The sequence below is a fragment of the Heptranchias perlo genome, chromosome 13, assembly GCF_035084215.1.
Source record: "Heptranchias perlo isolate sHepPer1 chromosome 13, sHepPer1.hap1, whole genome shotgun sequence".
NCBI lineage: Eukaryota > Metazoa > Chordata > Chondrichthyes > Hexanchiformes > Hexanchidae > Heptranchias > Heptranchias perlo.
Window position 1 is genome coordinate 29,746,142 of NC_090337.1, and position 15,156 is coordinate 29,761,297.

At 41.2% G+C, this 15,156-nt stretch overlaps 1 protein-coding gene across 3 annotated transcripts in view; it reads left to right on the forward strand.

Moving 5' to 3' along the window:
* Positions 1-4,515, forward strand: part of cops7a (COP9 constitutive photomorphogenic homolog subunit 7A) — a 33,264-nt gene extending 28,749 nt beyond the window's left edge. For all 3 annotated transcript variants that reach the window (XM_067994638.1, XM_067994639.1, XM_067994640.1), the window contains one exon: positions 4,131-4,515. In XM_067994638.1, coding sequence (XP_067850739.1) covers positions 4,131-4,289 — 159 coding nt within the window. In that variant the 3' untranslated portion in view covers positions 4,290-4,515. The remainder of the gene's footprint in view (positions 1-4,130) is intronic.
* Positions 4,516-15,156: the final 10,641 nt, after the last annotated feature.

Consider the following 15,156-nt stretch of genomic DNA (forward strand, 5'->3'; position numbering starts at 1 on the left):
TCTTTTCTTAAATTTATACTCTAACTTACTTATTAAAAGTGGTATTGATGGAGACAGTCATGATTTTAACTAAGATTTCATTTAAAAGGGCACAGATTTTTATCCTACCAAACAAACACGAAGACACAACACATGCAAGCACATTAAGCATTTTGAATTAAATTATGAAAGACTAGAGACGAATGTTACTCCTTGCTTACGGTATTGGTGTAATAGTAATACCATGACAAGACAACAGTTTAAATATTTTTGTTAATCTTTAGTTAACTTAAAGAAAAAACAAAATACTGTTGATGCTGGAAATCTGAAATAAAAACAGAAAATTATGGAAATACTCAGCAAGTCAGGCAGCATCTGTTGAGAAAGAAACAGAGTTAACATTTCAGGTCAATGACCCTTCGTCAGAAGATAAAGGGTCATCGACCTGAAACATTAACATTAATTGTTGGTGAGGCTCCATTGTTCAGTAGCATTGGGGTGTCCAAATTTAATTATTTTTCCTGGAGGTATAGATTTTGATGTCCATAACTTTGTTACACAAAAGAACAACCAAAGTAACAAATAACACCTGTACATTGGGTTATCTTTTGCCAAAATAAAACTAAGATGACTAGCAATCTTAAAAAGACAAGTCTAAAGGCATTGTGTCTTAATACGCGGAGCATTCGCAATAAGGTAGATGAATTAATAGCGCATAGATATTAACGGTTATGATATAGTTGCAATTACGGAGACATGGCTGCAGGGTGACCAAGGATGGGAACTGAACATCCAGAGGTATTCAATATTTAGGAAGGACAGGCAAAAAGGGAAAGGAGGTGGGGTAGCGTTGTTAGTAAAGGAGAAAATCAATGCAATAGTGAGGAAGGATATTGGCTCGGAAAATCACAATGTGGAATCTGTATGGGTGGAGCTAAGAAACACCAAGGGGCAGAAAACGTTGGTGGGGGTTGTCTTTAGGCCCCCAAACAGTAGTGAAGATGTAGCGGAGGGCATTAAACAGGAAATTGGAGACCCATGCAAGAAGGGTACAACTATAATCATGGGTGACTTTAATCTACGTATAGATTGGTCAAACCAAATTAGCAATAATACTGTGGGGGAGGAATTCCTGGAAGGTGTACGTGATGGTTTTCTAGACCAATATGTTGAGGAGCCAACTAGAGAACAGGCGATCCTAGACTGGGTATTGTGCAATGAGAAAGGATTAATTAACAATCTTGTTGTGTGGGGTCCCTTAGGGAAGAGCGACCATAACATGATAGAATTCCTCATTAAGATGGAGAGTGAAGTTATTGAATCCGAAACTAGGGTCCTGAATCTAAATAAAGGAAATTACGAAAGTATGAGGTGCGAGTTGGCTAGGAAAAGATTGGGGAACTTTACTGAAAGGGATGACGGTGGATAGGCAATGGCTAATATTTAAAGAAAGTGCGCAGGAATTAGAACAATTATTCATTCCTGTCTGGCACAAAAATAAAATGGGAAAGGTGGCTCAACCGTGGCTTACAAAAGAAATTAGGGGTAGTATTAGATCCAAAGAGGAGACATATAAAATTGCCAGAAAAAGCAGCAAGCCTGAGGATTGGGAGCAGTTCAGAATTCAGCAAAGGAGGACAAAGAGATTGATTAAGAGGGGGAAAAATAGAGTATGAGAGTAACCTAGCAGGGAACATAAAAACTGACTGTAAAAGCTTCTATAAATATGTCAAGAGAAAAAGATTAGTGAAGACAAATGTAGGTCTCTTACAGTCAGAAATGGGAGAAATTATAATGGGGAACAAAGAAATGGCAGAACAATTAAACACATACTTGGGTTCTGTCTTCACAAAGGAGGACACAAATAACCTGCCAGAAATGTTAGGGAACCAAGGGTCTAGTGAGAGGGAGGAACTGAAGGAAACCAGTATTAGTAAAAAAAAAAATAGTGCTAGGGAAACTAATGGGACTAAAGGCTGACAAATCCCCAGGGCCTGATAATCTACATTGCAGAGTACTAAAGGAAGTGGTCCTGGAAATAGTGGATCTTCCAAAATTCTATAGACTCTGTGGGGAAAATGCTAGAGTCTATTATAAAAGATGTGATAACAGAACACTTGGAGGGCATTAACGGGATTGGACAAAGTCAGCATGGGTTTATGAAAGGGAAACCATGCTTAACAAATCTACTGGAGTTTTTTGAGGATGTAACTAGTAGAATAGATAGGGGAGAACCAGTGGATGTGGTGTATTTGGATTTTCAGAAGGCTTTTGATAAGGTCCCACACAAGAGGTTAGTGTGCAAAATTAAAGCACCTGGGATTGGGGGCAATATACTGGCATGGATTGAGAATTGGTTGACAGACAGGAAACAGAGAGTAGGAATAAACGGGTCTTTTTCTGGGTGGCAGGCAGTGACTAGTGGGGTGCCACAGGGATCAGTGCTTGGGCCCCAGCTATTCACAATATATATCAATGATTTGGATGAGGGAACTAAATGTAACATTTCCAAGTTTGCAGACGACACAAAGCTGGGGTGGAATGTGAGCTGTGAGGAGGATGCAAAGAGGCTCCAATGTGATTTAGACAAGTTGGGTGAGTGGGCAAGAACATGGCAGATGCAGTATGATGTAGATAAATGAGAGGTTATCTACTTTGGTTGTAAAAACAGAAAGGCAGATTATTATCTGAATGGTGATAGATTGGGAAAAGGGGAGGTGCAACGAGACCTGGGTGTCCTTGTACACCAGTCACTGAAAGCGAACATTCAGATGCAGCAAGCAGTTAGGAAGGCGAATGGTATGTCGGCACTCATTGCAAGAGGATTTGAGTACAGCAGCAAGGATGTCTTACTGCATTTATACAGGGCCTTGGTGAGACCACATCTGGTGGTCATTTATCCACGTCATACTGCATCTGCCATGTTCTTGCCCACTCACCCAACTTGTCTAAATCACATTGGAGCCTCTTTGCATCCTCCTCACAGCTCTCATTCCACCTCAGCTTTGTGCCGCCTGCAAACTTGGAAATGTTACATTTAGTTCCCTCAGCCAAATCATTGATATATATTGTGAATAGCTGGAGCACAAGCACTGATTTTATGTGCAGCTTTGGTCTCCTTATGAGGAAGGATGTCCTTGCCATGGAGGGAGTGCAACAAAGGTTTACCAGACTGATTCCTGGGATGGCAGGAATGACGTATGAGGAGAGATTGGGTTGACTAGGCCTATATTCACTAGAGTTTAGAAGAATGAGAGGTGATCTCATCGAAACATATAAAATTCTAACAGAACTAGTCAGACTAGATGCAGGGAGGATGTTCCCAATGGCTGGGGAGTTCAGAACCAGGGGTCACAGTCTCAGGATACGGGGTATGCCATTTCGAACAGAGATGAGGAGAAATTCCTTCACTGCGGATGGTGAACCTGTGGAATTCTCTACCACAGAAGGCAGTGGAGGCCAAGTCATTAGATGTATTCAAGAAGGAGATAGATATATTTCTTAATACTAAAGGGATCAAGGCGGGAAATAAAAAGCGGGAATAGGGTACCGAGTTAGACGATCAGCCATGATCATTTTGAATGGCGGAGCAGCCCGAAGGGCCCACTCTTGCTCCTATTTTCTATGTTTCTACAGGTTGTGTGGAACTCAAAAGGTTTACAAGTCTGATTGTATCCAACGAAAGTCCTAAATATCCATTGTCTTTTAGAATTGGCTGGTGCAAAATAGGACCAGGAGAAAACTTACATGTGATCATCTTTTCTTTCTAATGTAGACACTTCATGGTATTAATACCATCATAGTTTATTACTGTTAGACTTTGTGGGCTTAACTTGGAATATAGTAATACAACAAAGGGGAGGGATAGCTGGGGTGCATGAGGATGACATTAGCTGAAAGATGGAACAAGCACATAGAGGCCTGAGGCTTAAATAGATAAACATTCATAAATATAATTATCTAGCTGATGATGCACAGCTTATTTGGTTTTAATAAGTAATATTAGGCAATAGGTGCACAGGGGTAAGGTGCTAAATTAGCTTTTTAAAAAAAAAACCTTAAGTGGCTTTAATGCTCTCCTGTGCGTCATGGTTCTTTGTTCTGCTACAAGAATAACATGAATTTTGGTCATTGCGATTTTTATTTTTCAGGTGGCGAACATAAAGAAGACATTGAAGGCAACAGCTTCTACCTCAGCACAAGATCCTGATCAGCATCCCATGGATCGTGATACTCCACAGCTTGTTGAACAACGTCCATCTACAAAGAAATTGTCAAAAGCCAAGAGTTTATCATCTAGCCGTCATTAGAACAGTGTGTGGGCAGGATTACTCCAATGCTCATAAGGAAATTGAGAAGAAATGAAGATATAATGGACTGTGCAACGGTTTTCATAAATTACACGTTGAAAAAGATTTAAACAACTTTTCCTGTGCATTTGAAAATGTTTTTTTTGTAATACACAAGTTTTATAGCAGAAAACTGAATGACTACTGAATCATCCTTTCCTATTAAAAGGTACTAGTTACAAACTGACTTCTGAAGTAATATGCATGCAAAAATGCTTTATGTTCACATTTGTTCACTGTTCCCTGCAAAAGCCAAAATAGTAAGCCTGTAGGCACACATGGTACCACAAAAGTTAATCTCAAATGAAGTTACTTTAAAAGCAATCTCCACAATTAGCAGATTCTAAAGAAATTTAAATAGAAAACTAATGACTTGCATTTTATCAAGGTACTTAACTGAACAAATCCTTTGCTCCATAAATCTTATGTACAATAATCTCAAATTGATGCACTTAAAAAGAGTCAACAGACTTCAAATGTGATTGCTCAAAAGCACATTGTGAAGAGATGAAAACAGTACTGGGGTTCTTTGATGCGATTAATGGTGTCTTTAGCATTAAAGCTAAAAATTTCAACATTTTAGTTTGACAATTAACTTTCAAAGCACAATTGGTAACCACAAAAAATGGAGAAATATAATTAGATGCAAATTTTATTTAAGAACACAGATGTGGTAGTTGCATAACTTTATGGATGGGTAATCTGCATTATAACCCATCAATGTGATTACATTTATCCATTGGAAATCAAAAACTAATTTATAAATCTGGTGAGAAGTTTGAGATTGTGGGGGGAGAAATTGGATCAGGGTCCGTTTCGGACCGAGGTAGCACGATGCACTGGTATCCCGTAGCCGATGGACCCTACGCAGCAGTACGTGAACTTCGTGCTGCCTGCTAATTATCATGATATCTTCATGCAGCCAGCGCAACCCGCGTTGCTGAGAGGCTGTACGGAGAATGAGGAAGTTGGATATGGGACGTGCACCTCTTAAAGGTGCAGGTGCACAGCTCACTTACAGGCGGGAAAGATGGCCACGAGGATAGCTGGACGGCACGAGAGGGGGCTCCATGCTTCTCTGATGATGCTCTGGAGGCCCTGGTGGAAGGCGTGGATGAAAGGAGGGCCAACATGTACCTGCAGCTGGCCAGAGACCCTCCAGACTGCAGCTCCGCAGGCTGTGGCGCAGAAAGTAAACTCCAGGAACATTGCACCATGCACACAGTGCCGAAAGAAGTTCAATGATTTGACACGAGTGGTCAAAGTGAGTGAATGCAAATGTCAAGTGGCACATCCTACCAACTGCATCACTGTTCCATGCACGACACCCCCCGTCACCCACCAACAAACACTGCCCACCATACACAATGCTGCACTCGGCATGCTGAATCTCACCCGCACCCACTACCATACTTGCAGGCCACACAACCACCACTCACAGGACACTCTGACACACTGTCCTCTGTCTTGCAGGAGAAGGTGGCGCATAACAGCCAGCAGCAGGAGGGACCTTAGGGTGGATGGGCATGCTTACACGTCCTCGCCCCCCCCCGCCGAGAGGAGACAGTGCTCCAGATCATTAAACGGGCTGTCGCTGCAGCTGTCACGTCATGCCGTGCTGGAGGTCCCGATGAAGGGGGTCTCTGCATATCTAATACTCCTTCTCCTTTTCCACATCTCCCTCCTCCCATAATCTTTTCTGACTCACATGCTGTCAGCACACACCTCTTACTTGCTTTTCTCCCCACTCCACAACTCAACCTGTTCCCCTTTGTCATTACAGATACCCAAGAGCACGTGGCGGCACCGTCTGAGGAGGAGGACAGTGAAGCCACACCGTCACTCGATCTGACATTTGCTTCCACCAGCTCAGAGACTGACACTGTGCATCCTTTAGAGGCTAGGTTAGAGGAGCGATCTGCACGTGAGACACTGGGCACAAGTCCGTAGGAGCCGGGACAGGAGCAACGGATACCACAGGTGCCAGCTCGCCGGAGGGTGAGGTCGCTCACTAGTTCTGCTGCAGAGGAGTCAAACGAGGACTTTGATGGGTCAGGCTACAGAAGACAGCTGATGGGCGTACACCACCAAATGCTTGAGGCACTGGAAAACCTTCCAGAAAGCCTGCGCACAATGATAAGGGGCATGGAGGAGTCCAGCTCCAACTTGGCACAGGGCTTTGCGCAGAGCTTGGAGCCCATCCTTTCCAACATGGAACAGGTGGTCACCCCTATCAGTGCACCTGTGGTACCCACCATGATGCAGCGTCTGATGACTGATGTCACAGCTTTCATTGCAGCACAAACATCTGCCATCCAAGGTCTGACTGCTGCATTTGCAGCTCAGACTGCTGCTATCGTGGCTCTGGGGACCACTGTGGAACGGGGCTTCCAGGGTGTCACAGCACTCCAGCTATTCCGTTCTCCAGCTGATCACCAGGATTGCTGAGGTGCCGCCCCGTGCGAGTGGCAGTGGCGCCATGGCAGTCGGACCTGCTGTCCTATCTCAGGATGACAGCCTTCCTGCTCCCACGCCTGCCACTCTGCCAGTGCCCCTGTTGTTGCCTATTGGCCAGCCAGGTAAGACTGCTGCAGCCCATGCTGCGATGGTGCAGTCTGAAGTCGGGCCCTCCCGGCCCAGAGCTGCTCGAGGTCATCCTCCAAGGCCATCTGTACGCTCCTCCATTGAAAGCCAGCAGCCTCCCACCACTCATGCTCCAGCCATTAGGGAAGCACCTCGTAGGAGCACCAGGATAGGTAAAGGCACTCGAACAAAAGGCACTAAGGGAATGCACAAGGGTGAATAGTTCTGTTATGTTTGCATAATTTCATTTATTCAATGATAAATGAGACTTTGATTTTGCATTTGATGGTGGTTTTTATTTATGCAATGAACTGAGAGGGACACCAAAGTTTAATCAGATGAAGGGCGATTTGATTGTCTTGTGGGAGCAGAAAGGTGGGGAGTGTCGGACTGTTGGTGAGTTGGGGGATGTATTTCAAATTATTGATAGCAGGCACGGATCAGGCGGGCACGCTGAGCCCTTGCAGACAAGGCGTGTGGTTCCTGTTGCACCCTTGCGTCTTCCTCCATTACCTCTTCCAGCTCCACCCCCTCCTCCAGCCTCTTCCTCCTCCTGCCCCTCTCCGTCTTCCTCCTCAGCCTCCTCCTCCTCCACCTCTGGCTCAGGGTCTTCTCCAATCATTGGTGGCAAAGGCTGGTCCCTCATAATGGCGAGGCTGTGCAGCATGCAGCATACCACCACAAATCTGCCCACTCGCTCGGGAGTACTGCAGGGCTCCTCCAGACTGGTCCAGGCAGCAGAAGCATTGTTTGAGGAGGTTTATGGTGTGCTCCACGATGTTGCGTGTGGCAGCATAGCTCTCATTATAGGCCTGCTGTGCACGTGTGCGTGGGTTCATGACCGGTGTCATGAGCCACGGCGTGAGAGGATAGCCCTTGTCGCCCAGTAGCCAGTCTTTGACTTGCCGAGTCAAGTGAAAGATAGCTGGCACGTTGGACTGCCGCATGACGAAGACGCCATGACTGCTCCCAGGGTAACGGGCATCGACCTCCTTGATTCGACGAGTATGGGCGCACATCAGCTGCACGTTGAGGGAGTGGAAGCCCTTTTGGTGGACAAAAATGGCTAAGTTGATGTGCGGGGCACGCAGGGCAATATGCATGCAGTCAATGGTACCCTGCACCATGGGGAAGCCAGCAATGCGGGCAAACCCCCGTGCTCGCTCGTTCTGCTTGCCTCTGTGCAGAGGGACAGTGATGAACCTGTTCCTCATCTGGTATAGTGCATCTGTGACCTTATGCAGCGGTGCACTGCATACTGCGAGATGTTGCACATGTCGCCAGCAGAGGCCTGAAATGCTCCTGAGCCGTAGAAATTCAGCACCACAGTGACCTTCACAGCCACAGGCAATACTGACCTTGCCCTGCTCTGAGGCTGCAGTTGTGGCCGCACCAGTTGACAGATCTCGGTCACAGCTTCCTTGGTGAACCTCAGGTGTCGGATGCAATCATCCTCGGTCGTGTTGAGGTAAGAGAATTGATCCCGGAAGGCCCTCAATGGGTAGGGCCTCCTGCTCAATTCCCTGCGCCTCCTCATCCTCCATCTCCTTGCAGCTTGACCTGCCCTGCGTGGCCTCTCTGCATGCCCCCAGTCGTGCTCAATGCCCAGCAGGATCCGTAGCAGACCACCCACGGTTGGCAGGAATGTTGTTCAACCACGGTTGTAACTTTCCGACCCGTAAGGCAGTACCTGCCAAAGCACTTTCAAAAGTAGTCTAGGAACTCTCAGTAAGAATAGGGAGCTTCAAAAATCACTTCCTACTCCTCCAGCAGCCAGAAGCAATAATCCAGCAACTAATCTGCAACACCTGCATGGCCCCTTTAAATAGTGTTTTTGTGGGGTCCTTCAGGCACTGTAAGACACGTTCAGATGGGGTTAAGACTGTGCGTTGAGTTGAGCATTAAGGTCCAAAATGGTGTCTATCACTTTAAATCAGCGTTGCACACTGCACGCAATTTCTCCCTATTTTACATGCTTCCAGCGTTCGGTATTTGCGCATGCGCTAACTCCTATACCAAGATGACGTTTGGCGCACGTCACGCTGGAAACATGCGTGCACATCCAAGACGCCATCTTGGATGTCAAACAGGCCGTGTAGCGCCAAAACAATGGGCACTACACGGCCCAATTTAACGCCCTGCATTTTAAATTGTCAGCGATTCAAGTCTCTAATCATTCTGTCCCACTTTAACCTTTGAATAGAGAAATAATTGGCATTGAGATTGTAGTTTTTGCTGGTGGGAAGCAAGCTGGAGCCTGGCATGTATTTGACACCATGGGAGTCATTTTAACCAAATCTGCTAGCAGTAAACTGACTGGATTGGATCGGCTGTCCGTTTTACACCAGGTCTGATTTTATTTTCCATTTCCAGGTTAAAATTACCCCCTTTTTTTGGGGGGCAATTCTCCCATCAGACATGGCTCGTCTCATTTTCTCTAATAGACAGTACTCCAGATTAGTGAATGGACTGAAAGGTGACAATTAAATTAAAAACGACATCTGGCTTTTGGTCCATTCTCTGCAACCTGCTGGCTCATGAAGGATATTTAAATATACATACATTAAAAAGAAATGCCTGTACGTAGAATGTAAATGTGGACATAATGGGATGGATAGAAATGCAACTAAAACTTAAGGATGATAGAATAAGTAAGGAAGTGGAGGTGTGGTGTTCTTAGTTAGGGAAGATTTGGCATCAGCAAAGTGCACACACATCCTCAGAGGAAGAGTTATAAAATTCATTTGAGCCTGTCGCAGCAACAATAGGAGGTTAGTAATTGAGGGCATACCACAAAATTCCAAGGAGAAGTGACAAAAGCAATATGGAACTGAGCAAATGATGGTCTGGGGGATGAGGAGAGCTAAGGAAAAATGCATTACTTTAATTGTCCTGAATTCTTGCAAAGATAAATTAGAACAGAACAGATTAAGTTAGGCCATCAAGAAGGAGATGATTAATAAATTAGAAAAGTGGAAACAAATTATAATATCAGTAAAAATAATGTGATTCTTCAGATGTGTTCAGCTGAATACTTTCAGGATAAGATGAGAATTACTGCGGTGCAAAAGGACATTGTTGACCTTTTAAATACATTTTTTTATCAATACTCAATAAGGTTGAAGATTATGAGGCTGCAGGAATATTCCTCAGGCACTTTGTCAGAGAATACGTTACAGTGCACAATAAAAGAGATTGGTAATGCAATTATTAAGGAATTGTAGGTAATTGTTTGGAAACAAGGTAATATGCAAAAGACTATGCAGCAGATTACATGATTGCAATCTTCATGATAGGGGACTGGGAATTACAGGACAAATTAGCTTATTATTTGTAGTGGAAATGAAGATATAAAGGAAGATTTGCCTTAAAATGTGTTTGAGGATATAATCATCTTTATTAATGAAGGAAATTCAGTAGATTTATCTAATGTAGTGATTTGGTTTTTCAGAAAAAAAATTGTTTCCTTTATATGGTGAATTGGGTTTAACCTATTTCAGAATGGGATAGCATATGTAAAATAAATTCCATATCTCACTGCACTGTGAATATATATGAATTCTCATGCGTGAAGTTTGGAAACCAACATAAACACAACAGCAATCATCTTCATTGTGTTTTTTATAATGGAAAGCTATAAATCCTAGCCAGCTCTAAAAGCAGCAAGTCACACGTGGATACTTTCTGGAAGGTTTCTAGGTACAAAATCAGGTTTGGAAATAATTTGCATGCTTTTTTAAGTTAAATGTTACTGAATGAGATTGGAACATATTTATTTTGCTACTGCCAGGGCATCTCCTCTTGGTGGCTGCTGCAAGTTTGATGGCTTCCATGGGCTGGGTTCTCATTCTCTTTACAGAAATTTGTGTTCTCATTCTCTTTACAGAAATTTGTGTTTTGCCTCTAGATGAGACTGGGTTTTGTAGCCATAAAGGGCTGTATGTATTACTTTCTGGTTTATATTGGAGGACATGTGCAAAGTAATCTGAACACTTGACCTTTCCTGTGTTTCATGTTGCCCAATTCAATATTACATGACTTTAATGGTGTCTAAGGGTGGTGCAGAGTGTTTTCAAACTACTATGATCCCCAAAGAATCATCAATTAATTTGGTTCTTTATTAAAAACAGCTTAGCATTCCAAGTGACTCAAAATAAAGGCTGTAACGGAAGATTTCTGCTGTTTGCCTTTTATAGCAAAATCATAAATGTATTTTTTATACAGACACATATGATTTGGCTATAAATAGCGAACACATGAAATCTTTCCATTGTGAGTTGGGACAGGGGTATTTTCAGCCACTTATAGCCTTCCTGTTTGAGATTACAAAGAACCCTGTATATTGAGGGATTGGAAAATTTACATGGATAATTGAAAAATAGCGATACATAACTGTTAGATTACTGTACTAAATGCAGTAATATTGTTCCACGCCGGCAGTAAATACTGATCCAAATCATTCAGAAGGATTGGGTTGATTCCTTGTTCAACAGGAAGAAGGAGGAATAAGTATTTGGAATAGGAAAATGTTTCTAAAAATAGCCAAATTGAGTTCTGAAACAGGACCTGGAAGACAGAGCGAATTGAATGCTTAATGATCTTTTCAGTTTCACATGTTATGATGTATGTATTTTCTAAATGTAGGTTGTTTCCGTGGAAGAAGTGGTTGCATTTAGGCTACTGTAGAATAGATGTATCGTGGAACGATTATGGTCATAATAAAAAAATATATTGCAGATGCCGGAAATCTGTGGAAGAGTCTTAGACCTGAAACATTGATGACTGACTTGTTTCTCCACAGTTGCTGCCTAACCTGAGCATTTCCAGCTTTATCTGGGGGGTTTTGAATTTCTTACTAAAAGACAGTTTAAAATATGACAATGAAAAAAATTGGACTATCCAGCCACTAGAGGGAAGCAAACATCATGTTTTCAGTGTACCTCTTACAAGCCAAATTAATTTTGTTGATTGTGTCAAAAGTGTTAGTAACAGTATCCTTTAAAAACCTTAGAAAACACTATTTTCATTCTCCTGTTTATTAAATCCAGTGATGCATAAGTTTATTTATATGTAATTAATAGGTTTCTATTCCTTTTCATAGCAAACTCATAGTTGAGACAGAAAAAATAGACGATTAGTTTGTTATTTGTATTTACTGCATTTGTGTGTTAGCTGTGTCGCCTAGAGCTAGAAACTGGGTTTATCTATATTTTAAGGATCCTGTGATAGACACAAACATAAATGATCATTTGAAAATGTATCTGTGATATCATCAGACAGTTACACTTTCAATTAGTTGACATAATACATAAAATCAGTTAAAACTGAACTGCTGGATTCTAATTTCACGTTTGTGTTTCCTTCAATAACACTACTGCTTCAGTGAATACACTGAGCTGAGGCTCAGCATATTCATCATAAGAACTCTCACTAAAACCATTTTCATTACAGAATTGAAGTTCACAATGATACTTTTGACAAGTTAAAAGCAATTATTGTGAATACAGTGTTTCTTTTTATAACTGGAGTCCACGTACCATCCCAATGATGGTGCTTGGAATCCATAAGTGGTGAATATACCATGTTCTTCCCTGAATATAGACATAAGTCTTTTTCATTTTTTAAATTTTGTTCCATTTCACTTGAATAATAGCGTATTCTTTGAAGACAATTTTAAAATGCTGTGTTCATATCAAAATCATTTTATGGAGCTGGCATGATCAGCAAATTTTATCCCGTTTGTTCTTTTCAGAATTTATTATAACACTAAAATCTTAAAAATCTATTGTGCAATTGCGTATGTATTCAACAGAGGGAGCTTGTCCTGTTTTGGAGCCAAATTAATTAACAGTAACATATGAAGCATGAATTTTCAATTTATTGCAGAAGTGAGTGGAAACTTTAAACTAAGTGATGTCAGATGATCTCAAACAAAAGTTTTAATGTTAATAAGATCATGTACTAAAAGGAGGTTTTGCCCTAGATTTCAGAAGTTAGATAGTTTAAATGAGTAATAAGTCTGTAAGTAAGTTTATTAGAGTGTGTTCAAATATAGTTCGGTGAATAGTCTAATAAGCATTGTGATAGTTTAAATGCTATATTGAACTCTGTATTCAATAATATAATTTAGGAGAAGCAGAATAAGTATAGTATGACAATATAAGTAGATGCATGGTGTTCGTCAAAAGTTAAAAGATTGCAGAAGAAACAAGATGAAAACAGATTACTCACTGACAATGTGTTCCGAGGTCAGAACCAGTGCACCGAAAAATATTTGAATCATTTTGATAAACCAGTTGAGCCTTATCAACAAGGTTGAATGTTTTTATATTAACATTGTCCAAAATATTAAACTAAACAGGAAGAGCACAATTGTTACCTGTTGTTTCACTGTATAAACTGAAAAGGAATAACTTTGTCAAGCATGTATTCAATATTACTGATATGCTATGTAAAATTAAACCCAGCTATAGTTGTGATTCCATAATTCTGGACTGCTTTATGCTATGTTAAGCTGAATACAGTTAATGCTGCATTGAAATTTCATAGCCGATTCATTATCCTGGTTGTGATAATTAAGTTGACAATCATCTTGTCCTACACTACATAGAAGTAGTATAAAAAAATGAGTTATTAGTTGCATATCAAACTACAACCTGTTCAGTCTTTAATAACCTTGGAGTGAGCCAAGAGATACATTGGCTTAGTTAGTTCCTGATGGTGACCAAGTCACAGCTGAGTTTGTTTATGTGGCATGACTTGAGAGACAATCTAAATTATACATCACAAATAAATACCATGGACATAAACTTAAATTGCTAATATTCCTACATTTTTGACCATCACCCCTCAACAAAAATATAGGTAGACAAAGCTGTTTAGTGTCTCTTGCTCTTTTCCATACAATAGTATGTTGGGAGAAGCAGAAGTATAGTCTGCACAGTTATCAACTGTGTTTCACATCATTTTACCTTCCTGAAGCCATTTGCAAATCATCTAAGAAAAATGTGGATGAAGGCGGCCAAACATCTTAGTTCATTAATCTAGAAAGACCCTACATTCTCCTCATTGCAGCATCTACTTTTTTTTGATCGAGTCCAGGGTTTTCACTTCCACTATTCAGCCAGGGTGTCCATTCCATCGATTGATCACTCTTTGTGATGTCTTCTGTGGTTACATTTGAGCCAATGCAGAAGGAACACAAAACTGTATTTAATCTGTGCAATATCTGACCTGCAGGTACTAGATATTGTCACCACATGCAAAGAGAAAAGATACTTAATTTCATAGCACTGTTGTCTCTCATTTTGATAAACACAATCTTCACAAAAATAAAATTACTTTTAATAAAAATTGGCTTGTAGATTACCAAACAAAAAGCATTATCCAAGTGAGTTGGTGCCTGTTATAATTTTAACCAGAATAGACCAATTTGCTTAAATGAAAGGTCTGTCAATTTACCTAAAATATATGACATATTTAAGCAATGGGACGTGGAAGGTTCGGAGTTCTCCCTTTCACTAAAATATTGGTGGTATTTCCCCATCCCTCACCCATACCTCCGTTGATAAAGGCAGTGAGTAATAAACCCAAATAGACCGTAAGATTCCAGTATCAATCTCCATTATGTGCTGAGTATGCTAAAATCAGAATCATCCGTATTTTCATTAGTCAGGAGGAAGTCATTGATTTGCTTAAAAATTAGTTTTGTGTTCGTTTACACAAGGAATAAGACAGTAAACTTGCCCTGTAGAATAACTTAAATACAGAAACCTGTTTATGTTTTTGTATATTTGCATTCGATCTTGAGATGAAATAAAAAGTGTTCAAAGGAAATGTTTCTTGCATTCTTTGTAACTTTGGTTAGTTATTATTCATGGCAACATTTATCAGATTGGATAATTCATTGCACCTAATCTGAAGAAATAATCACATGCTCATGATTTGTAGTTTTAGCCTGAAGTCTGGTATCTTTCTGCCTAGCAAAGAGATCAGGAGTTATGGTGGGCACCTCATAACATTTTGTCAGTTACTCTGTAGTACAAGAGTATATTGTTAACCCTGAGGTGCACATTCAGTGCATGCTTCAGATTGTAAGTTTTGCCTCATAAGAAACACATGCTCACCTATGGAAACTGCAATCTTCCATGAACACCAATAAAGAAAGCTGAGAGAATTGTAACATCATCCATGTTTTAATTGGGGCACCAGCTTTTAGTTGCAAGATATCGTACTGAACCTTGAG